Source organism: Balaenoptera ricei, chromosome X (assembly GCF_028023285.1).
Source record: "Balaenoptera ricei isolate mBalRic1 chromosome X, mBalRic1.hap2, whole genome shotgun sequence".
NCBI lineage: Eukaryota > Metazoa > Chordata > Mammalia > Artiodactyla > Balaenopteridae > Balaenoptera > Balaenoptera ricei.
This window is the reverse complement of record NC_082660.1, coordinates 34,861,785-34,885,133: the sequence shown is the minus strand read 5'-3', so window position 1 is coordinate 34,885,133 and position 23,349 is coordinate 34,861,785. Positions and strand designations below refer to the sequence as shown.

The window sequence follows — 23,349 nt, the reverse complement described above, 5'->3', positions numbered from 1 at the left end:
CTTTTTTAAAAAAAATTTATTTTATTTTTATTTATTTTTGGCTGCATTGGGTCTTTGTTGCTGCATGGGCTTTCTCTAGTTGCAGCGAGCAGGGGCTACTCTTTGTTTTGGTGCGTGGGCTTCTCATTGCGGTGGCTTCTCTTGTTGCGGAGCACGGGCTCTAGGCACGCAGGCTTCAGTAGTTGTGCCACGTAGGCTCAGTAGTTGTGGCTCGCGGGCTCTAGAGCACAGGCTCAGTAGTTGTGGCGCGTGGACTTAGTTGCTCCGTGGAATGTGGGATCTTCCCGGACCAGGGCTCAAACCCGTGTCCCCTGTGTTAGCAGGCGGATTCTTAACCACTGCGCCACCGGGGAAGCCCAATTTCCTTTTCTTATTATATTGTTCGGTTTTCTATTTTGTCTACACCAAATTCATGCCCGAACTTTCCAAAAAATTTGCAAAACTCCCCTAAAAGCTGTTTGGCACAGCCAAACATATCAGGTAAGCCGCCTGTTCTATTTTTTGTTTTTTCTCTTAGCATCATCCTGGCTGTAGCTCTGCTTCAGTACTTACGAGCTGCCTTCAAGGCCTGATACCCAGCTGCCATCTCGGGCTGTCCTGTACCATCACTCTCGAAGTTTTCTGATCCCACCTGCATTGGAGCTCCAGGTTTTGAGAGCTCACATTTTCCTATTTCTTGGTTCATTCTCCCATCGCAATGGACCCCCCTCAAAAATGTTTTACCAGCTCTTGCAGTGTTCCACATGGTGGCTGGTTCATTTGGAACGTCTGGCCCCTAAGTTTTTTTAACACATTCAGTGAAGCTAGATTACCTCTGCCTCATGCTTTTGAAAGAAAAAAAAATGTTTTGTTTTTTTGAGAACTTGCAAAGATTTTTTTCTACTCTCGCATTTGATAGTTTTGGCTGCTATAGAATTCTAGTTGAGAATTTTCTTAGTGAACTTTGGAGGTCTTGCTCCATTGTCCTGTAGCTTCTTAAGTTGCTATTCAAAGTCCAGTGCAAATCCTTTTAAGGAAGCAGTTTTGTTTTTCTTCTTAGAAGCGTTTAGAATCTCTTTTTATTCTTTTTCCATCCAACATGCTGGTGGGCCCCTTAAATCCAGCAACTCATGTGCTTCACGTTTGCCCCACTGTTCCAGAAGCCTTGAAGTACCCAAAGGGTCACACCCCCCACGCAGCTGTAGTGAATTACTGGTGGGAGAGCGACACCTCTAGTCAGGACAAACTCTGAGATGTGATTTACACTCCGGAGCTCCCCTACAGAATGAGACAGAAAGCTGGGGCTTAGCCTAAAATCACAGCTTTGTTTTGGCTTCTGACCCTTCACTGTTTCCCCCACTCCCATACTGGTTTCTCCTGAGAGCTCCTCCTTAATGGAGCATGCCCATATCTCAGAGTCAGCTTTTGGAGAACGTGGCCTAAGACCATCATCTAGTTGCTCGGGTTTGGGAAAGGATCCGGGAGTCTACCCACTCTATCAAACTTGTAAATGACCGAGTTGAAGTTGAGTCTTACGGGCTTCTGGAACTTTGGGACCAATGTACAGCACTCTCCCGTGCTGCCATTTTTATTCAATCTTAAGCTGAACTTCAGAAACACCCTGAGGTTCAGAGAGCCAAGTTAAAACTATCCTTCCAGATGGCTTGGGGTACAACTCACTCTCCTCTTGGCAGTGTATACGTTACTAGAAAAACATGCAGAAATCTAACCTGACTTAAATCTCTAAAAGAAGCTCTGCAGTCTGAAAAATGTGGCTTTAACTGCTTGACCAGCTGTGTGATGACAGGCAAGTTACTGAACGTAAGTCCCAGTTTTCTCCCCTGAAATGGATATAATATGTTAACCACAGTGCCTGTAATATAGTGAGTCCTAGCTTTTTATATATATATATAAATTTATTTATTTATTTACATTTTATTTTTGGCTGCGTTGGGTCTTCGTTGCGGCGACCGGGGGCTACTCTTCGTTGTGGTGCATGGGCTTCTCATTGCAGTGGCTTCTCTTGTTGTGGAGCACGGGCTCCAGGCACACGGGCTTCACTAGTTGTGGCGAACGGGCTCAGTAGTTGTGGCTCACAGGCTCTAGAGCACAGCTTCGGTAGTTGTGGTGCACGGGCTCAGTAGTTGTGGCTCACGGGCTCTAGAGCACAGGCTCAGTAGTTGTGGTGCATGGGCTTAGTTGCTCCACGGCATGTGGGATCTTCCCGGACCAGGGCTCGAACCCGTGTCCCCTGCATTGGTAGGCGGATTCTTAACCACTGCACCACCAGGAAAGTCCGAGTCCTGTCTTTTGAGTTCTTTTCTGGTGGTGGTGATAAGTTTGTGGTACTACCACCACATGCCTTCACCCAGTTCCCACATTTCAGAGATGCTCGGCCAAGGTTAAGGGTATGGTCTAAGGCAGTGGTTCTAAAAAAGTAGTCTCCAGGCGAGCAGCAGCATCAGTGGAACTTGTTAACATTGCAAAGTCTCAGGCCCGACTCCAGACCTACTGAATCAGAAACTCTGGGGATGGAACAAGCCCTCCAAGGGACTCTAATACACCCTCAAGTGTGTGAAACACTGACCTAAGGCCACAGATCAGAGAAAGATATAATAGACCCCCATGGAGATGAAGGCCACAGATCTAGAGCCACTTGGTATGGTATTGAAGATTGTAAGCAGAACTAACGATTATACATGACAATTCAATGATTAGGGATAAGAACTCATAATGATGCCTGTACTAATAGAGTAGTATAGTTTATACATATCAAGATCATCATGTCATAAATGAATATGAACAGCAGCTAAAGAGTAAAACATAGATTTAAGTTTGTACAATTGACAGTGAGTCTATATGACATAGCCTTGAAATGCAAATAGAAAAGTACATTAATGCAAGAAAAACATAATTTCTGGGCCCAGAAGCTGAAGAAACACTTGGAAGAATCCTTAATTGTATTAATCCTTTTCTGAAACAAGCTACCGACTGTACATGATCTGGAACATTTGCTGAGGAAAACTCATTTGAAGTTGTCATTTCGCCAGAGGCACAACTACTGAAATTTGTCTGAAATTCTGAATTAGCGCCATGCAAGCAAATGATCTTTAGAAGCAAAGAAGAGAACTTAAGAGCAGGAAAGAGGTCCTTGAATCTACCACTCAGATTCTGGGGGAAGAGAGCAAAAAGCAAACATTCCAACATCACCTGCATAGCAATTTACTGCCGATAAAGCCAATTAGGTGATTTACTCTGAGGAGTACAAATCAGACACAGGAAAGCCAATTCCTAGATTAAGTTTTCAAGGAGCCTGAAATTTTAAAAAGAGAAAAGAACACCCTCCTGGAGGAAGCAAAGTGCAAAGGGTAACTTGCATGGCTTCGGGTTTCAGGGGTGATGACCAGCCACTCAATTTACTTTGACACATAATCTCTGTGAGCTGCTCAGCTTAATCTCCTGTGTGGCAGAGCAGAGGATATTTCCCTCCAGCCCTTTATGGCCTCTGTTTGAAGATCTCAAAGCTTTGCTGATGTGTTCAGGGGCATAGCAGCTCTGACTACCACCACAGGGAATATTAGACGGGCTGAATGTCCAAAAAACATACTTGTATTATTTAGTCAACACAGGGTCTCACATTAATCACAATAATACTCAAAATACTAATAAAACAAGGACTGACTTATACAGAGTCTTTACTCTGTGCCTAGCAAACCCTCTGCTAAGCATGTTACATGCACATTCTCAGTGGATCTTCATACCACACCTATGAAGTGGGTGCTGCTTGTGTTACATTTTGCAGATGAGGAAATCAAGCCTCAAAGATGCTAAGTAACAAGGCTGAGGTCAACCAGCTACTGTGATGGAGCCACGATTCAATCCCAAGGCTATATGACTGAAAGCCCTGTTCTTTTTAAGTAATCTCTTTTTTAAAAAAAATATTCATTTATTTATTTAATTTCGGCTGCACTGGGTCTCAGTTGCAGCACACAGATCTTTAGTTGCGGTATGCGGCCCTGGGCTTCTTAGCTGCCGCCTGTGGACTTCTTATTTGCGGCATGTGTGCAGGATCTAGTTCCCGATCCAGGGATGGAACCCAGGCCTCCTGCATTGGGAGTGCAGAGTCTTACCCACTGGACCACCAGGGAAGTCCCAAAAGCCCTATTCTTAACCATCATCTTTTAATGCCTTCATTGAGACGCTAACCTATTTCAACAGCTGCAACTGGTGATACACGTGCAATTCTCTTTGCCTTACAAGGAAAGAGGAAACATTTTAAAGAGCAAAATTATGTTACTGAAATGTGCATGAGAACAATACTTCCTTTCTGGTTGAGCACTGGTTCTCTTCAGCCTTAGATAGCTGTAAAGTCTGTTAGGAATGTGACTCCCTCCTAAAGTCACTGTAGGAGCAGAGATTCAGCTGGTCCCCACAGTATTTGCTTTGAGATTGGTGATGCTTCGGTTGCCATGGACACCAGACTTCAATACACCACTGAGCACGGGGAATCCATTCCATGCAAAGCAATGGAGCCAGCAGATGGATACAGTAACAGCTAACTGCACATAATGCTATGACCAATATTTGTTTTGCCACCTCTCATTCAGATGATGTTCTCACCCATGAAGTCTGTAAGACTGCCTCTCATCTGGGAAACAGCTTCTTTATGGCCCAGGTAGCAATGCTCACACTTCACAGTGTCAAAGGCATTCATTTGTCTGGGTTGCTGAATGTGTAAAGCTATTCAGAAAAGGAAATGTGACCTTACACAAAACACTTCTTTGTTCAGCTTGCTAAAAGAAAGAATGGATCAAATGACTTCTTGAAAATTCCATTTGTCCAAGTGGCTAGCACCCCAAGAATAATGAGTCTGTTAACTTGGTAGGTTTCCTTAGTAGCTAAATCCATAGAGAAAGTAACTAGGAAAAGATAAGAGGTACTTAGATATATATAAATAACGCATGAGAACAACATGTTTTTCTTTGAGACAAACCAAACATCCAACGTCCAAGGCATTGTACTTAATTAGTGAATGTAGGTCAGAGAGTAATCAGTAAAAGTGAATCACGAAGAGAAATGCTTATTTGGACACATCATGGACTGTTGGCAAGTTTACTAAGAGACCATCACCACATGGGGATATTAAAGGACCCCCTCCACACATGGAGGAAATCCACTGTGTGTTGTGTAGGAGCCAGTCGAGTGACAAACATCTCTCATTAACCAGCAAAGAGGAAATTAGCCAAGTTAATGAGAAATTAATACAATCTATCATTTTCACCTTCAGAAGTCAATAAATATAGTGAAATTCCATTAAAACCACCTTCTTATGGAACACTGGGAGGTCAGGTTATTGGCAAAACAAATAATTCAGTACATTTAAAATAATTTTGGAACTTCCCTGGTGGTCCAGTGGTTAAGACTCTGCACTTGCGATGCAGGGGGCACAGGTTCGATCCCTGGTTGGGAAAGTTCCGCATGCCACGAGGTGCAGCAAAAAAATAATAATTTTTACTATGCACATTTCCCCAATTTACTTCTTCAGTAATAAGAAAATTATGAACCATGCTCTCTCCAAATAATTACAATACGAATGATAAGTTTAGGTTTTAGTGGAATGTATATTAGTAGATTAATTAAAAGGGGTAAACAAGTTATCTCTAAGGAAATCCAGATTATTCTGTGTTAAATCACTGTATCAGAAAAAAAAAAAGGAAAAAAGTCTACGCATCTTCAATTTAATTTAGGGTTGGGGCAGCACTCCTTTATGTCACACAGGTAAATTTAATTGAATGATTCTAAAATGAGAGTAGTTCTATGAGCATCATGTTTTCGATCTGATCTGGGAATGATAGTGTCTCTTATTATGAAAGGATTTAAAACTGCTGGAGCATGGTCTATTTGGGCCTTTAAAGAAATGTAAAAAACAAACAACAGCAGCAACAAAATCCTTGTGTATATAGTGCAAAATTACATTTATCAGAAAAAAAGAAATCCATGTAGTCACCCAGAGTCCTTAAACCTGCAAGAAGACGTGCCAGGCAGTGATTCTTTCCTTCAGCGTCACCCACGAATTGGAAAGCTGATACTCTGGCCTTTGTGGAAGAAATCATTTTCAGTACAAAGGCCAAACGATGAAAATCATGAAGTTTGGCGGAGGCGGGTGGGGGGCATCAGTCAAATCTGTTGACAGGCAATCCCATAAAATTGAAAAAAAAATTAGTGATTTTAAGCTTTTTACTCAAATCTTCTCAATGAACCAGCAGCAGCAGCGTTACTTGGGAGCTTGCTAGAGATGCAGTATCTTGGGCCTCACCCCAGACCTGCTGAATCAAAACCTGATTTTTACCAGGATCCCCAGGAGATCTGCGTGCACGTTAAAGTGTGAAGAGTGCGCACTGAAAGCACAGATTTGGCGACCAGCCTGTGGGGATGGAACCCCCCTCTGCCACTGACTAGCTGTGTAACCTGGAACAAGTTCCACAGCCTCTCTGTGCCTCGGTTCCCTCACTGGGGAGGATGGAGATAGTACTGGTGCCTAGGTCATAAGTATTAAATGACATAATATCTGTAAAGAGCTTACTACAGTGTGCACAACAAGGGATCAAGCAGTGCTAGTTCTTATGTCCTTTTAGCCATCACAGGGTTCTGGATCAAGAGTAACAAAGGATCTAAGATGCAGCCCACAGAAGTGCCCCATTTCCTGAGAGGTCTATAATCGAGCAATTAGGAACTGGACTCAGCTTACAAAAATCCAGCTTCCCCAACCCGCTGTCATTTCAAGCCAAACTGCAGGGTTTACTTATGCAATGAACAACACACAGCTGCTTACAAAGCAGGGACCACTCAAATTCAGACTGAGTGAAATCTTGCATATGCATTTTGTTCAGTGAGTGCTGAATGGAACGATAAGAGGACACATTTCCTATCTGAGAAATTTCCATCCTCATTTTTTACCCATCAGTTTGTCATATGCTAAAAAGTCTCATGAAACCTAGTACTGAAAATAATGTGGGATTGCAACAAAAAGAATAAAATACCTAGGAATAAACCTACCTGAGGAGGTAAAAGAGCCGTATTCAGAAAACTATAAGACACTGATGAAAGAAATCAAAGATGACACAAATGGAGAGATATACCGTGTTCCTGGATTGGAAGAATCAATATTGTGAAAATGACTATACTACCCAAAGCAATCTACAGATTCAATGCAATCCCTATCAAATTACCAATGGCATTTTTTACAGAACTAGAACAAAAAACCTTAAAATTTGTATGGAGACACAAAAGACCCTGAATAGCCAAAGCAGTCTTGAGGGAAAAAAATGGAGCTGGAGGAATCAGACTCCCTGACTTCAGACTATACTACAAAGCTAGTCATCAAGACAATATGGTACTGGCCCAAAAACAGAAATATAGATCAATGGAACAGGATAGAAAGCCCAGAGATAAACCCACACACCTATGGTCAACTAATCTATGACAAAGGAGGCAAGGATATACAATGGAGAAAAGACAGTCTCTTCAATAAGTGGTGCTGGGAAAACCAGACAGCTACATGTAAAAGAATGAAATTAGAACACTCCCTAACACCATACACAAAAATACACTCAAAATGGATTAAAGACCTAAATGTAAGACTGGACACTATAAAACTCTTAGAGGAAAACATAGGAAGAACACTCTTTGACATAAATCACAGCAAGATCTTTTTTGATCCACCTCCTAGAGTAATGGAAATAAAAACAAAAATAAACAAATGGGACCTAATGAAACTTAAAAGCTTTTGCACAGCAAAGGAAACAACAAACAAGATGAAAAGACAACCCTCAGAATGGGAGAAAATATTTGCAAACGAATCAACGGACAAAGGATTAATCTCCAAAATATATAAACAGCTCATGCAGCTCAATATTAAAAAAACAAACAACCCAATCAAAAAATGGGCAGAAGACCTAAACAGATACTTCTCCAAACAAGACATAAAGATGGACAAGAAGCACATGAAAAGCTGCTCAACATCACTAATTATTAGAGAAATGCAAATCAAAACTACAGTGAGGTATCTCCTCATACCAGTTAGAATGGGCATCATCAGAAAATCTACAAACAACAAATGCTGGAGAGGGTGTGGAGAAAAGGGAACCCTCTTGCACTGCTGGTGGGAATGTAAATTGATACAGCCACTATGGAGAACAGTATGGAGGTTCCTTAAAAAACTAAAAATAGAATTACCATATGATCCAGCAATCCCACTACTAGGCATATATCCAGAGAAAACCACAATTCAAAAAGACACATGCACCCCCAATGTTCACTGCAGCACTGTTTCCAATAGCCAGGACATGGAAGCAACCTAAATGCCCATTGACAGACAAATGGACAAAGAAGATGTGACACATATATACAATGGAATATTACTCAGCCATAAAAAGGAACGAAATTGAGTTATTTGTAGTGAGGTGGATGGACCTAGTGTCTGTCATACAGAGTGAAGTCAGAAAGAGAAAAAAAAATATCGTATATTAACGCATATATGTGGAATCTAGAAAAACAGCACAGATGAACCAGTTTACAAGGCAGAAATAGAGACACAGATGTAGAGAACAAACGTATGGACACCAAGGGGGGAAAGCAGTGGGGGTGGGGGTGGTGGTGGGATGAATTGGGCGATTGGGATTGACATGTATACACTAATATGTATAAAATAGATAATAAGAACCTGCTGCATAAAAAATAAATAAAATTCAAAAATTCAAAAAAAACCAGTTTAGATTATAAAATGTAAAAAAAAAAGAAAATAATGTGGGAAAACAGGCACCCCCAAACGCTCATGGAGGGAATGGAAATTGATGTAACCTTTTTGGAGAACAGTTTGATAATCTCCATCAAGTGAAAAATATCTATAAACTTTGACTCAGCAACTGGGTTTTAAAAATTGATCCTACATATATACTTGCAACAGAAAGCAAAGATACATATACAGACATATGTATGTATGTATATGTTACATGTAGATGTTGTATACGTATATATGCACATTATATGTACTAGTGTGTATACTTTAAAGCATTAATTTTGATAGCGAAAAAGGAAAAAAGTTTGAATCAACTTAATGTCCATCAATAATGGTTAAATTATGGTATAGCTATTAAATCAAACCAGTATAAAGAATGAGATCTCTCTACACAGTAATGTGCAAAGATGCACAAGGCACATAAGAGAACAAGCTGTAGTGTGTGTATGTATATATTGGGTTGGCCAGAAAGTTCGTTTGGTTTTTCCATCAGATCTTACGGAAAAACCCAAACGAACTTTTTGGCCAACCCAATACACACACACACTCACATACACACAACACACATATAAAATATCACATAAATGGATAAAAATATAGGTATTTTATATACCCAGAATATTTCTTTAAAAATGTTCAAAGAAGACATTTTTTTAAACATGCATACCTTGTTTTATGCACTTCATTGTGCTTCACAGACATTGCCTTTTTTTTTTTTTCTTTACAAATTGAAGGTTTGTGGCAGCACTGTGTCAAGCAAATGTATCAGAGCCATTTTTCCAACACCATTTGTTCACTTTGTGTCTCTGAGTCACATTTTGGTAATTCTCCCACTATTTCAAACTTTTTCATTATTATTATATTTGTTATGATGGTCTGTGATCTCTGATGTTACTATCATGATTCGCTAATGTTAGGCTGAGATGGTTAGCATTTTTTAGCAATAAAGTATTTTTTAACTAAGGTGTATACATTGTTTTTTTAGACATAACGCTATTGCACACTTAACAGACTACAATATAAGAGTAAACATAACTTATCTGCACTGGGAAATCAAAAACTTCATGTGACTTGCTTTATTGAGACATTCACTTCATTGCAGTGGTTTGGAACTGAACCCACAATATCTTTGAGGTATGCCTGTATATCTTTCTGTATCCTCTTATTGTTTGTGTTTACCTTGTGAGTACGACAGTGATAATTTTTAAGAACAACTCAGGGAAAAAACTCTCAAACAACCTAACATTTACACCTCTAGGAACCAGAAAAAGAAAAAAAACTAAGCCCAAAGTTAGCAGAAGGAAGGAAATTATAAACAAATATTAGAGCCAAAATAAATGAAATGGAGAACAGGAATACAAGAGAAAAGAATCAATGAAATTAAGAATTGGTTCTTTGAAAAGCCAAACAAAATTGACAAACCTTTAGCTAGACTAAGACAAAGAGAGAGAGAAGACCCAAAATTAGACATTAAAGAGGAGACATTAAAACTGTTCTCACAGAAATACAAAATATAAGAGACTACTATAAACAATTATATGCCAACAAATTGGACAACCTAGAAGAAATGGATAAATTCCTAGAAACATACAACTTACCAAGACTGAATCATGAAGAAATAGAAGTCTAAACAGACCAATAATGACTAAGGATATTGAATCAGTAATAAAAAACCTCTCAACAAAGAAAAGTCCAGGACAAGATGGTTTCACTAGTGAATACTACCAAACATTGAAAGAAAAATTAATGTCAATCCTTCTCAAACTCTTCCAAAAGAAGGAGGGAACATGTCCGACTTAATTTTATGAGCCCAGCATTACTCTCATACTAAAGTCAGACAGGAACACTACAAGAAAAGAATACTACAGGCCAATATTCCTGATGAATATAGATGTAAAAATTCTCAACAAAATACTAGCAAACTGAATTCAGGAGCACATTAATGGGATCATACCCAAGGATCAAGTAGGGTTGATCCTTGGGATGCGAGGATGGTTCAACAAATGCAAATATGTGAGGTGATGGATGTGTTAATTAACTATATGGTGAGCATCCTTTTACAATGTATACATATATCAAGTCACCATGATGCACACTTTAAACATCTTACAATTCTGTTTGTCAATTATACCTCAGTACAGCTGAAAAAATGAAAATAAAAATGTATACATAGTACAAAGGACACTGCATGGCACATAGTCTGTTCAATAAGTAATTGAATGAGTGAGTAAATAAAAAAATGTTTTCCTCTAAAAATGTGATACATCACATTAATATAATGAAAGATAAAAATCATGATCATCTCAATAGATGCAGATAAAGAAAGAATCTGACAAAATTCAACATCTTTTAATGATAAAAAGTGAACAAATTGGGTATAGACAGGATATACCTCAACATAATAAATACCATATATGACAAGCCCACAGTTAACATCATACTCAATGGTGAAAGGTTGAAAGCTTTTACTCTAAGATCAGGAACAAGACAAGGCTGCCCACTCTCACTCTTATTCAACATAGTACTGAAGTTTTAGCCAGAGCAATTAGGCAATAAAAAGAAATAAAAGGTATCCAAATCAGAAGGGAAGAAGTAAAATTGTCTGTTTGCAGATGATATAATCATATATATAGAAAGTCCTAAAGAGTCTACCAAAAAACTGCTAGAATAAATGAATTCAGTAAAGTTGCAGGTTACAGCATCAACATACAAAAATCAGTTGTGCTTCTGTACACTAAAAAAACTACCTGAAAAATAAAGAAATCCCATTATAATAATAACATCAAAAATAAAATACTTCAGAATAAATTTAACCAAGGAGGTGAAAGATCTATACACTGAAAACTGTTAAGATTTGGATGAAAGAAATTAAAGATAAATAAATGGAAAGACATCCTGTGTTTGTGGATCAGGATTGATATTAAGATGTCCATACTACCCAAAGCCATCTATAGATTCAATCCAACTGCTATCAAAATTCCAATGGCATTTTCACAGAAAGAGAAACACAGTCCTAAAATTCATACAGAACCACAAAAGACCCCGAATAGCCAAAGCAATCTTGAGAAAAAAGAACAGAGCTAGAGGCATCATACTTCCTGATTTCAAACTACATTACAAAGCTATAGTAATCAAAATGGTTATCGTACTGACATAAAAACAGACACACAGACCAATGGAACAGAATCGAGAGCCCATAAATAAACCCTCACATATATGGTCAACTAATACTTGACATGGGAGCCAAGAATACTCAATGGGGAAATGGTAGTCTCAATAATAAATGGTATTGAGAAAACTGGATAACCACATGCAGAAAAATGAAACTGGACCCCTATCTTACACCACTCACAAAAATTAGCTTGAAATGGATTAAAGGCTTAAACATAAGACCTGAAAATGTAAAACTCCTGGGAAAAAACATAGGGGAAAAGCTCCTTGACACTGGTCTTGGCCATGATTTTCTGGATATGACACCAATAGCACAAGCAACAAAATCAAAAATAAGAGGAACTACATCAAACTAAAAAGCTTCTGCACAGCAAAAAGAAACTACTAACAAAAAGAAAAGGCAACCTATGTAATAGGAGCAAATATTTGTGAACCATAAGAGGTTAATATTCAAAATATATAAAGAACTCATACAACTCAACAGCAAAACAAACAACTCAATTAAAAAAATGGGCAGAGGAATTGCATAGACATCTCTCCAAAGAAAACATACAAACAGCCAACAGTTGGATGAAAAGGTGTTCAGTATCACTATCAGGGAAATGCAAATCAAAACCACGATGAGGTATCTCCTCACACCTGTCAGAATGACTATCACCAAAAAGGCAAGAGATAACAAGTATTGGTGAGGATGCAAAAAGAGAACCGTTGTACACTGTTGGCAGGAATGTAAGTTGGTACGACAACTACGGACAGCAATATGGATGTTCCTCAAAAAAGTAAAACTAGAACTACCATATGATCCAGAATTCCCACTTCTGGGTATTTATCCAAATGAAATGAAAACAGGATCTGGAGGAGATATCTGCATCCCCATGTTCATTGCAGCATTATTGACAATAGCCAAGTGGGAGGTCATGAGACAGACCTTGGTAAGGGAGCCAAGGGGCAGACACTTTGGTAACCACCCAACAGCCATTGCCCTCCCCTTTCTTCTTGTCAGAACCTGCATCCGCTAGAGGTCAGAGGTTAGAAATGAAGGATATTAGCCTTTTCGGCATCCCCAGAAACTAGAAGTGGCCGGTGCTGGGTTGTTAACCAAGTGCTGGGTAATGAGGCAGAAGGGAAATTCTTCAAGGATAGAATGTTCCATACGATAAGAAAAAAATTCAAAGAAAAAAACCTCAGACCCAGTTGTATGGGAACACAATGCTTGGAATGGCAGCAGCCATCTTGCAATTTTGAAGAGTGATACAGCTCACACACCCAGAATAGCAGAGAAAAAGGTTGGAAAGGGCTTGGGTTCTGATGATTTTCCTGAGTTGCTGAACCAATCCTGTAATGACCTAGCTCTACACTCCTTGTCAAGTGAGGTAATAGTGTTCCCATTATTTAGATCAGCAGTCCCCAACCTTTTTGGCACCAGGGACCAGTTTCGTGGAAGACAATTTCTCCATGGGGGGGGGGGTGGGGGGGTGGAGGGGGGAATGGTTCAGGTGGTAGCGAGCGATGGAGAGCAGCAGATGAAGCTTTGCTCTCTCGTCTGCCCGCCTCTCACCTCCTGCTGTGCGGCCCAGTTACCTGATTTAGATCACTTTCTACTGGACATTCCATTATTTGCAGCTAAAGGCATCCCCGCTTAGACAGCTGCCAACCACCTGCCTTAGGAATGAGCTAAGGACACAACTAACAATCTGGCAAAAGGTGTTTTCCTTTGATCATGGCAGTAAGATAGATTCCTTGTATTGGGTATAATTTTCTATGTGATGTTCAGAATCACTTTTGATTTTTTGTTAGTAGGTGCAAAGGGAAATAACACTGATTTCATTAAGCAGGTACTTTGTGCCAAGCACTACACTAGGCACTTTATCTAGGGTGAGTCATTGCAGCAACTTCCAGAACAGTCCCCTTTGGGAAAAGAAAATCACATCTATATTTTCTTCAATCTTATTTAAACAGCTTGACATTTCCTTTCATTATGAATGCAGACCACGAACCACCAGGAGTACTTGTGACTTTGCCACCTATAGAAATCAGATATATTCATGTCACACTGCAGTTGTTGAAGATATCTTGAAATATCATTGACCCTCATGATACAAACGTACAATAACCCTTAGGCCCCGCTGCAAAACCTTATTGAATGTGTTAATCAAGCAGCACATATGCTACTGCATCACACATTTTTAAAATGTTTTGGTAACCGAATGTTAATATAATTAGCTTCCTTTGTAATCCTGTGTATCTTATGCATCTAAAAACGTTCTTCTAAAAAGAGGTACTGTAGGTTTCACAAGATTTACAAAGGAGTCCTTGGCACAAAAGGGGTTTAGACCCCCTCTAATCAGCCCCCCTTGTGACCCTTCTTAATACTGGTCAACCCATTACCTACACAGAAAACCAGGGAAATCTTTTATTGAAAGGTGAATAAGACGAAGACATTCCCGTTTCAACCTGAAACAAATGCGAACTCCTGACTTGGACTGCCCCGGCCCTGCAGGATCTGCTTTTCCCCTGCTCACAGCTCCTACCTGGTCTCTAGCCCCCTAGCCCTTGCGCACTCTGCTCCAGCTGGGCAGGCCACCTTCCTTGTCTTGGAAATCTCTAAGCAGTTGCCCACCTCGGGGGCTTTGTCCCTGCTGTCCCCTAGGCCTGGAATGCCTGCCCTTAAGGCAGCCACTTCACTCTCATGCTTCAGTGATGAGCTAGGACGTCACCTCCGCAGAGAATGCTTCCCCGCTAATGTATGTCAGGCAGCACCCCTCCCCTCTCCCGCCCCGCCTGCACTTATTTCCTGTTTGCCTCCTTCCGAGCCCTTCTGACAACATAACTATATATTGATTTTTGTTCACTCCTCAATCCTGGCATCTAGCAAGGTGCCTGGCACACGTGGAAACCTGACATTCACTGAATGAATGAATGACAGACTAAGCGAAGGAGGAAGCTATTATTAATCCATTTTACAAGTGAGGAAATTAAGGCTCCAAGATGTTAAATTATTTGTCCAAGGTCACCCGGGGGCAAAAGTTATTATTTTAACTGTGGTCCCTAGGCCTCCCCCTTAATCCCTCCACCATACTTTCTAACTTCCTTTTCCCTGCAACATTTCCACCAATCTGGAAAGCAGAATAGACCCAAGGCAAGTTTTTATGGTGTGATTTCTTGAGACTTTAGTGCTCCGTTGCTCAAGGCTATCTGCCTAACAAACCCTCTAAGCTATTTCCCTTGAGTATTTCCAGGAGGGCCAAATTAACCAAAAATATATTACCTGGATAGAGTGGTTCGTTCTGTCTGTATGTATGTCTCTCTCTCTACATACACACACTTTTTTTTAATGTATGAATCTTATAAACAAATACAAATGATAAAATCAAATGTAAGGAAGAAAATTCAGAAAACGGTAAATGAAAGACGAAAAACAATTAGACAAACCCAGGGCAAAGTTTAGTACGCAAAAACACACGTGATAAGGTATTGTACCTAAGCTGTGTGGACCACAATTCTGCCATATGCTTCCTAGTAGCCAACATAAAGTGAGAAACACAATCAGTTACACAACTTATCCTGGAGATTTAAAAAATTCAATCAATTTCCAGGAGGAGCACAACTCTTCCTGTTTCGAAGCCTTGACAGAAATTCCTCTTGTGGATCCTTATAATGAAAGCATGGGAGGATACAGCGATCAGTCTTCTAAACTAAAACCTTACAAATAAATATATCAAGCTTCACAAAACGGTGTCTTAATAGACATGGCTGGTGTAATGCCGAAATCTATGCAGCACTGTATTGCCCTGCTGGTCAAAGTGTGGGCCCTGGACCAGCGGCATCACCTGGGAACTTGTCAGAAATGCAGAACCTCAGGCCCAGTCCCAGCCCTGCTGAATCAGAATCTGTATTTTATTAACAAGATCTGCAGGTGAGGCCTATAATGTTAAAGTTTAACAAACACTGGTCTAGTGGTTAAGTTTGATTTGAGGTCAAATTTGTAAGAAACTAGTATTCATTTATTCACGCATTCAACCAATATTTACTGATATCCTGGCAGTAGGAAAGGATTTTTTTAAAGTTTTTATTGAAATAGGAAAGGATTTTTTAAAACATTAACACCAAAAGCAGCACCATAAAGGAAGATATTGATAAATGGGATGCCATTAAAACTGAGTGATGAAGCAAGCCACAGAGTAGACAATATTTGCACCACCACCAAAACAAGGAAAGCTGAGTACCCAAATATACACCAGGCACTGTCTAATGCTTAAGTACAGCAATAAAAGAAAAACTCTCTACTCTTAAGAAACTTACATTCTAATTAAGAAGACATAAACAGGGACTTCCCTGGTGGTGCAGTGGTTAAAAATCCACCTGCCAATGCAGGGGACTCGGGTTCGAGCCCTGGTCCGGGAAGATCCTAACATGCCGTGGAGCAATTAAGCCCGTGCGCCACAACTACTGAGCCTGTGCTCTAGAGCCCGTGAGCCACAACTACTGAGCCCACGTGCCACAACTACTGCAGTCTGGGCGCCTAGAGCCTGTGCTCTGCAACAAGAGAAGCCACCACAGTGAGAAGCCCACGCACCACAACGAAGACCCAATACAGCCAAAAATAAATAAATAAATTTAAAAAATAAAGTATGTTCTGTTATTTAAAAAAAAGACATAAACAAAATAAGTAAAATGAAGTAAGAAAGGGGCATAAGTCAGGGGACAGGTGGCAGTTTTAAATAGGGTGGATAGGGAAGGTCTCATTGAGGAGCTAACTTGGACAAGGTCAGGGAGCTTACCATAAAAATACCTACGGGAAGAGTATTCCAAGCAGAGGGAACAGCGAGTACAAACACTCTGAGACAATAAATACCTGAAACAGCAAGAAGGCTGGTATGGTTGAAGCAGAGTGAGCAAAAAGTAGAATAGGTAAGCAGGGGCCAGATCACATGGGGCTTTGTCAGCCATTTTAAGGATCTTAGCTCTAACTGTGAGTGAGATGAGCAGCCACTAGAGAAAAGGTAATAGGGAGCCATTGCAGGATGTTGAGCAGGGTAGTGACATAATGAAAAGTGTTTTTAAGAAACCTAGTATCTCAGAGGTACATGGAATGGCTTGAGTGAGAGAAGCCAGCTCAGAGTACATATATTGCACTAATCCCAGTATAGGGTGATTCATTCATTCAACTACTTATGAGATGGCAAAGATGTGCCTAGTAGGGTAGGGAGGAGCTAGACTAGGGTGGTAACCGGGCCAGAGGAAAGTGAATATAAATGACATTGGAGGAAAAGAAACCCAGGACAGAATGACAGGTTATTTATAGAGAAATGACAGAAGTTCACAATTCAATTTAATCAAGGTTTATGGATCATCTACTGAGGGCAAAGCCATATGCAGGCTAGGACATGGGGGTGGGGATGGTGCAGAAAACTTGTATTTTCCCCTCAAAGGGCTTCCAGCCTGGCATGCTTAGCCTCTGCCCTGCACCTTTCAAGCCTGAACTTCTTGGGTTACCACAGCTGAGGCTGGCACTGAGACTAGCTGATTTGCTCAGGCTAAGAGACGGGTTTTGTTTTGTGTTTTGTTTTACTCTCAGAGCTTGTTCCATGTCCTGGGAGCAGGGGCCAGAGCACCTCAACTTGATTAGTATAAAAAGAGAGATCTGGTTTGGCAGCAGGGCAAAAGAGAGGTCTTAATAAATGTCTTTGTGGATCAGCATTGCAGACTGGCCCTGGGCCACCAGTCTTGGGGCAAGGAGTCCTTCTGATCTGTTGCCACCTGCGTAGCCTGATGGGTCTCCCACCCTGCCATTCCATTCCAGAGAAAAGCATAGAAAGGGAAAGCAGCAAGTTTAAGGAAAACAACTGGGGGAAAAAAAAAAAAACCACGAATTTGAAAATTGCCTGCCGCCAGACAGCAAGGTCTGAGGAGCAGATGCAAATATAATGCAAATGATATGTAAACAGCCCTGTGGCCTTCTCAAAGGTTTTATACAACTGGAAGGGCCCTTGGGAAACCGCTAGCAGATTAACAGTGACTCAGAAGCAGAGTGAACTATTTCAAGACAACCTGGTCACACAGCCTTTTGCTTCCCTGCTAGCACAGTGCAGTCTTTAGTAATCTTTTTTCTCACTTGAATTAACCTCACCTGCTATAAATTAAAACAAAAATCAAGCCTGCCTCTGTAGAGGTTATCCAAGTTAATTACACTTTAAAAACACTGTGTGCCTTTAATTTTTCTTCAAACGCCGCTCTCGCCCAAATAGAGCCAAGTTAAATGTGTCACTTCCTCCCTAGAACAATATTTGGCTCCAGTGGGTTATGAATGAAAGTGCCTCTCTTTCAGTTCTAGTTACTATGATCCTTTGGAGGATTTTTTTTGCCTACTCTACAGGAACTGGCACATTCTCTTCTAATATCCACACGCTGTATTCAAAGTGAATCCGGAAAAAAAACCCCACCCCATATGTAGCTGTGAAATCCAATTCACTTCAAGGAGCCCCTGGAAAGCTATTCATTAAGAAAACCTGCCCTGTCAAGTATGCTGTCGTCTTGACAATCCTAAAGACGCACTTGAAAATGAAAAAAACAAAAACACATTGAATTACAACGGGGTAAAATTCTGTCTACATTTATTTAAAAGAGGACACCCCATCAGATCTGCATTTTATAAGAGCCATGAAATGAACTGAATAGAAAGCAACACAGGAAGCACATCAGACCTATAGCTGGGCAGTTATTCTGGGTTACAGACCTGGGGGTCGCAGAAGCAACTTACCTTCACCTTAATGATGGGAACAATAATAGCATAATCAGCCCCCCAAACTTCTATTATTTTCTAGTACTCTAACATTCGAGGGTGCTTCAGCTTTTGACAGGAGGGTCAAAGGAAGGGAAATCTCTTTCATTTGGGATAAAAAAAAAAAAAAACTCACTTGAAAGGGCCTCCAGAACACTACTGGGCAAAGAGGCTTTTGGGGAGGTGCCACGTCCGCTGTAAAACACCAGCAAAGCGCAAAGGCTCAGAATCCCAACTGAGAGACTGAGAGTGGGGCGGGGGGAGGGGAGAGGGAAAAAACCAGGAGATAAACCTCAAATAAACCTCAAGAGACTCAAGAAACGACAATGTCAGACAAAGAGTAACAAACAGAGGTGGAGAACAACCAGGGGCGCTGTTCCCGGAGCCGCGAGTCCGGGGCAGGGCGGCGGGTCAGGGCCGGGCAGGCGGCGAGCGCCGCCTCGCGGCCGGGGCTGCCTCTTACCTCCTGGGCGAGTTTCTGCTTGAGCACGAGCGCGGCGCACAGGTAGCCCGCGCGGCCCACGAACAGCTCGTCGGAGCCGCACTCGAGGAAGGAAACGGGCGCGCAGACGGCGCACAGAGACCGGAACTTGCCCAGCGGCTGCACGTAGTCGGACCGGCCCAGGGCGTGGTACACGAGCGTGGCCACGGCGTACACGCCCGCGCCCCCGAGCAGGAAGGCGGCGCGGGTGTCGGCGTCCGGCTCGCCCCACTCCTCGGCGCGGGCGCACGCGTCGATGAGGCGCTTGGCCGAGCGCAGGTAGCGCTCCCGGGCCCCGGCGAAGAGCGGGCTCTGAGAGACGTGGTAGAGCATGTAGGCCACCCCGGCCACGCCGCCGTACAGCCCTCCCTGGCAACTGCTGGCTGCGGCCGCCGCCCCCCGGCCCTCAGCGCCGCCCCCCAGCGGGGGCAGCTCCTGGAGGATGCGCTCGATGGTGGCGGTGACCAAGGGCGCCACCGCCTCCTCGCACTGGCCCGCCAGCAGGCTGCCCTGGTAGTCATCGAAGCGGTTGGCGAAGCAGCGCTTGGTGTCCATGCTGCCGCCCGTGCCCCCCAAGGCCGGGCCGGGGTCTGCCGGAGGGCGCGCCCTGCGGTCCCGCGCACCACCTCTCGCTCTTTGAGGCACTCGGATGGCGGTGGATGCGGCCGGAATGGAGCGAGGAGGCTGAGACGGGAGGTGACAAGAGGAGGCGGGCGCGAGGAAGGAGCGCGGAGCGGATTGCCAAGTGGGGCACCGGATTGCCGCGAGGCTCCCGAGTGGCCCCGGCGAGCGCGGGGGATGCGCGTCTCGCGCTCCCCTCGCAGAGGCCGCGCCCTCGCCGAACCCGCCCCCTCCTGCGCCGCCGCAGCTCGGCCGCCTCTTCTAGGGGCCGAGGTGATCTCCGGCAGGACCCACGCGGGGGCCGCGCCACTCCTCTCGCTCCGCCCCCGGCTCCTCCCCTCTCGGCGGAAGGCCAGGAACGCGCGGGACACCGATGCGGAACGCTGAGGCTGGGCATACGCACACCTGGCGGCGGAGGCGAAGACCTCGGGTCCCTCGTGTACTCCAGGGTGGCCCTCCTCGAGTCAGCAGATCAGCAACACCTGGGAGCATGTTAAAACTGCAGCAGCTCAGACTTCACCCCAGACTTAGTGAATCAAAATCAGCATGTTTAGCAAGATCCCCAGGTGATTCGCATGCACAGTAAAGGTTGAGAAGCCACTTAACTAGTAGAGGCTACTGGGAAAAAACTGAGCGCTCTCCTGAGACTTGTTTTTCGTCTTGGTTAACTTGGCTTTCTCATGCTGAGTGTTTCATCCCAACGGCTGAGGGATTTGAATGCATCACGCACGTTTCGTGCAGTAAAACGGTGAAATGCCCCATAGGGTAATTTTTTCTCGGCCTTGGCTGTCGTGTTGTTTTTCTTGGACTATCCAGGAGTAAAAGTTCAAAGAACCACACCAGGATAAGGTAAGGGATGGGGGTTCTGTCTTTCTCCTACTCTAGAGACCGCCCCCGACCCCCATTCATGAATACTGAGCGCCCCGTAAATGTCTTGAGGCCATTAACTAGTGAATATAAGGGTAAACGCTGCTGAGAATTTTAATTAGGCGTTTTGACCCTTTTCTGTGTGTCCTTAGTTACTTCCTTCCCTCCTTTCCTTCCTTCCCATGTTTCTTCCCTTCTGCTCCAATCCCCCCAACACCCGCCGCAGGCGTATTGAGTGTCTCCTATGGGTCCTGGACCCTGAAAATAGATGGATAAACAAAATAGATATGGTCCTAGACCTCTTGGAGCTTACAGTCCAGTGGGAAAGACAGAAAATGAACAATTAAACAAATGAATTGCCTTTCTTTTGCTCAGCTGTTTTGAAATAATTATTCCTTTCCCAAAGTGTTGACTAGTGAAGACCAAAGAGCTCACCTTTCCCAGGGGTATTTGCATTTTGATAGGGACGGTGCAAGACACAAAAGAATGAGTGACTCATGGAAAAGTTTCTGACCCTTTGTTGGGAGAGCAGCAGCTCCACTTACTTGAAAGGCCAGTTTTGCTTGGAGGTAATTTTTTTCCTCAAAAGTGTTAATTGTCGCAATGATTTGGAAGCAGAGATTAAATAGGCTGTCCCTCTGTCCTTGCTTGATGTATTCTGGAGAAGGAGTTCAGTTTGCCAAGATGACCGCCAGGACTGACACATCCATAGAGCGGATGGCATGGCCTCCGTTCTCCTGTAACGTGCCGAAACAGGTTCATTTTTAATTATAATAATAAAAAGCTAAGTCCACTTTTAGGCAGGGAGTGTGATGGGCTACCGGTATCAAAGGAGCATCTGAAATGTTCTGTTTCTCCTTGGGGCTTCTTCCTCATCCCTCAGTCGTAGTAGGCGTTAGGAGTGATTTTTGCCCCTTTGGGCAAGGAGACATCAAATGCAAACCTGCATAAGCAGAAATGAAGCCTTATTCTACTTTATTCCTCCCCACGTCACCCTCGTCATGAATCTAGAGGCAACTCTGTTCATTCTGGCTCTGATTATCCTTCCACACAGCCCAGCACCAAGGTAGCACCAGCAGCAATGAAAGGGACTTGGCTGATAGCCTTCAAAATAAAATAGAAGCAGGTCTCCGAGAGAAGGAGCTCTGCTTTTTTCCCACTTGTGTTCCCCTCCCACCTCCTGCCAAAAAATGCTGCATAACAAGCAATCACAGAATCTTGTAGCGTATAATAATAAGTTTATTGCTCATGCGTCTGGGATCTTGGCTGCGCTCTGGGGGTGGGCTGGCTGTTGCTTGGGGAGACTGGGTTGACTGGGCTCTGGTCCACACGTGTCATCCTCCAGCAGTTCAACTCCGGCATAACTGCATGGCAATGGCAGAGGGGCCAGAGCACAAGAGGAAACATGTGAGACTTCTTTAGGTCTGGTCTCAGAGCTGACACACTCTTGTCTGCCTTATTCTATTGGCAAATTACATCAGGAAATACAGGGTGTCTTTATGTAACTCCAAAGCTGCATGACAAAGGGTGTGTATACAGGGTGGGGTGAAGTATTAGGGTTCCTAGGGGTTTCTTTTCTGCAGTGATGCCCACAAGTAGAACAAAGGTCGCAAGATGGATGAGAAACAGCCTGGTTTGGGAGAAGCAAGAAATTAGTGGTATCTAGAAGCCCTCTTAAACTCACAGGACAAATTAACCCTTTTACCTGTAAACTTCTTTCCCAAAGACCTTGCCACTTTGTTGCACAATCACCTGGCAAAATCTCAGCGCAGAACCTTCTTCAGGACGAAGTTAGCTAGTTAGACCACGTGAAGCCTCGCCTCTAACTGTCATTTACTTAATTTGCAAGCAGTGTTGTTTATTTTAATATCATGACTCCACTAGAATATTCTCTCCGTGAGGGTAGGGCTTTTTGCTACATTAATTTACTGATCTGCACCAAGAGCCTGGAATAGTCCCTGGCACATGTAGTAGGCACTCACTAAAAGTTTGTGAAATGATGTGTGAATTGCCATAAGAGAACCGTTAGCCAGGTCACCTGGGGTGTAGCATGCAGTGAAGACTTTATGGAAACTTTAGCCTGACCTGATTAAACTCCCATTGTTTTCTTGGATCCTCTTGCTCTTTTGAATGTGAGGATGTAAACATTGTGCAGTTTCTGCCTCCTTACTTTGTTTCTCCACGAAGTCTGGTGACCTCTATACTCTACCTTGAATTCAGTGACTTCACACATTCTATTTTTAATAACTAACCCTGCGTGGGAGATTATATTTTCCAACTACGGCCCCAACAATATCTGCTCTGACACATGCTCCTCTACAATGTGACCTTGACACTCCTCTCATCAGGAGTTAAGGTATGTGCCCCCTGAGTGGGCTGAGAATCTGAGTGGGAATCTGAGTGGGCTTATGACTTACTTGTAACCAATGGAATGTGATCAAAATGACACTGCATGTCATGCAAGCCTAGGTCATAAAAAATGATACAGCTTCCGTGTTACATGCTGAAACACTCATATTTGGAGCACTGAGCCACCTGGTAAGAATCTAAGAGAGGCTGCCATTTTGTGAGGAAGTGCAGACAACATGAAGAGGCCATTTGTAGGTGCTTGGATCAACAGCCCAGCTGAAAGAATCAACTGACAGTTATGTG

The 23,349-nt window shown here is 42.8% G+C and overlaps 1 protein-coding gene and 1 non-coding gene across 2 annotated transcripts in view; one reads left to right on the top strand and one right to left on the bottom strand.

The window, feature by feature from the left end:
* Nucleotides 1–19,764, bottom strand: part of LANCL3 (LanC like family member 3) — a 93,287-nt gene extending 73,523 nt beyond the window's left edge. Inside the window, exon 1 of the mRNA XM_059911371.1 lies at nucleotides 19,192–19,764. Coding sequence (XP_059767354.1) covers nucleotides 19,192–19,764 — 573 coding nt within the window. The remainder of the gene's footprint in view (nucleotides 1–19,191) is intronic.
* On the top strand, nucleotides 5,378–5,450 carry TRNAA-UGC (transfer RNA alanine (anticodon UGC)). Its single transcript has one exon. It is a non-coding gene; the product is annotated as a tRNA-Ala (tRNA).
* Nucleotides 19,765–23,349: the final 3,585 nt, after the last annotated feature.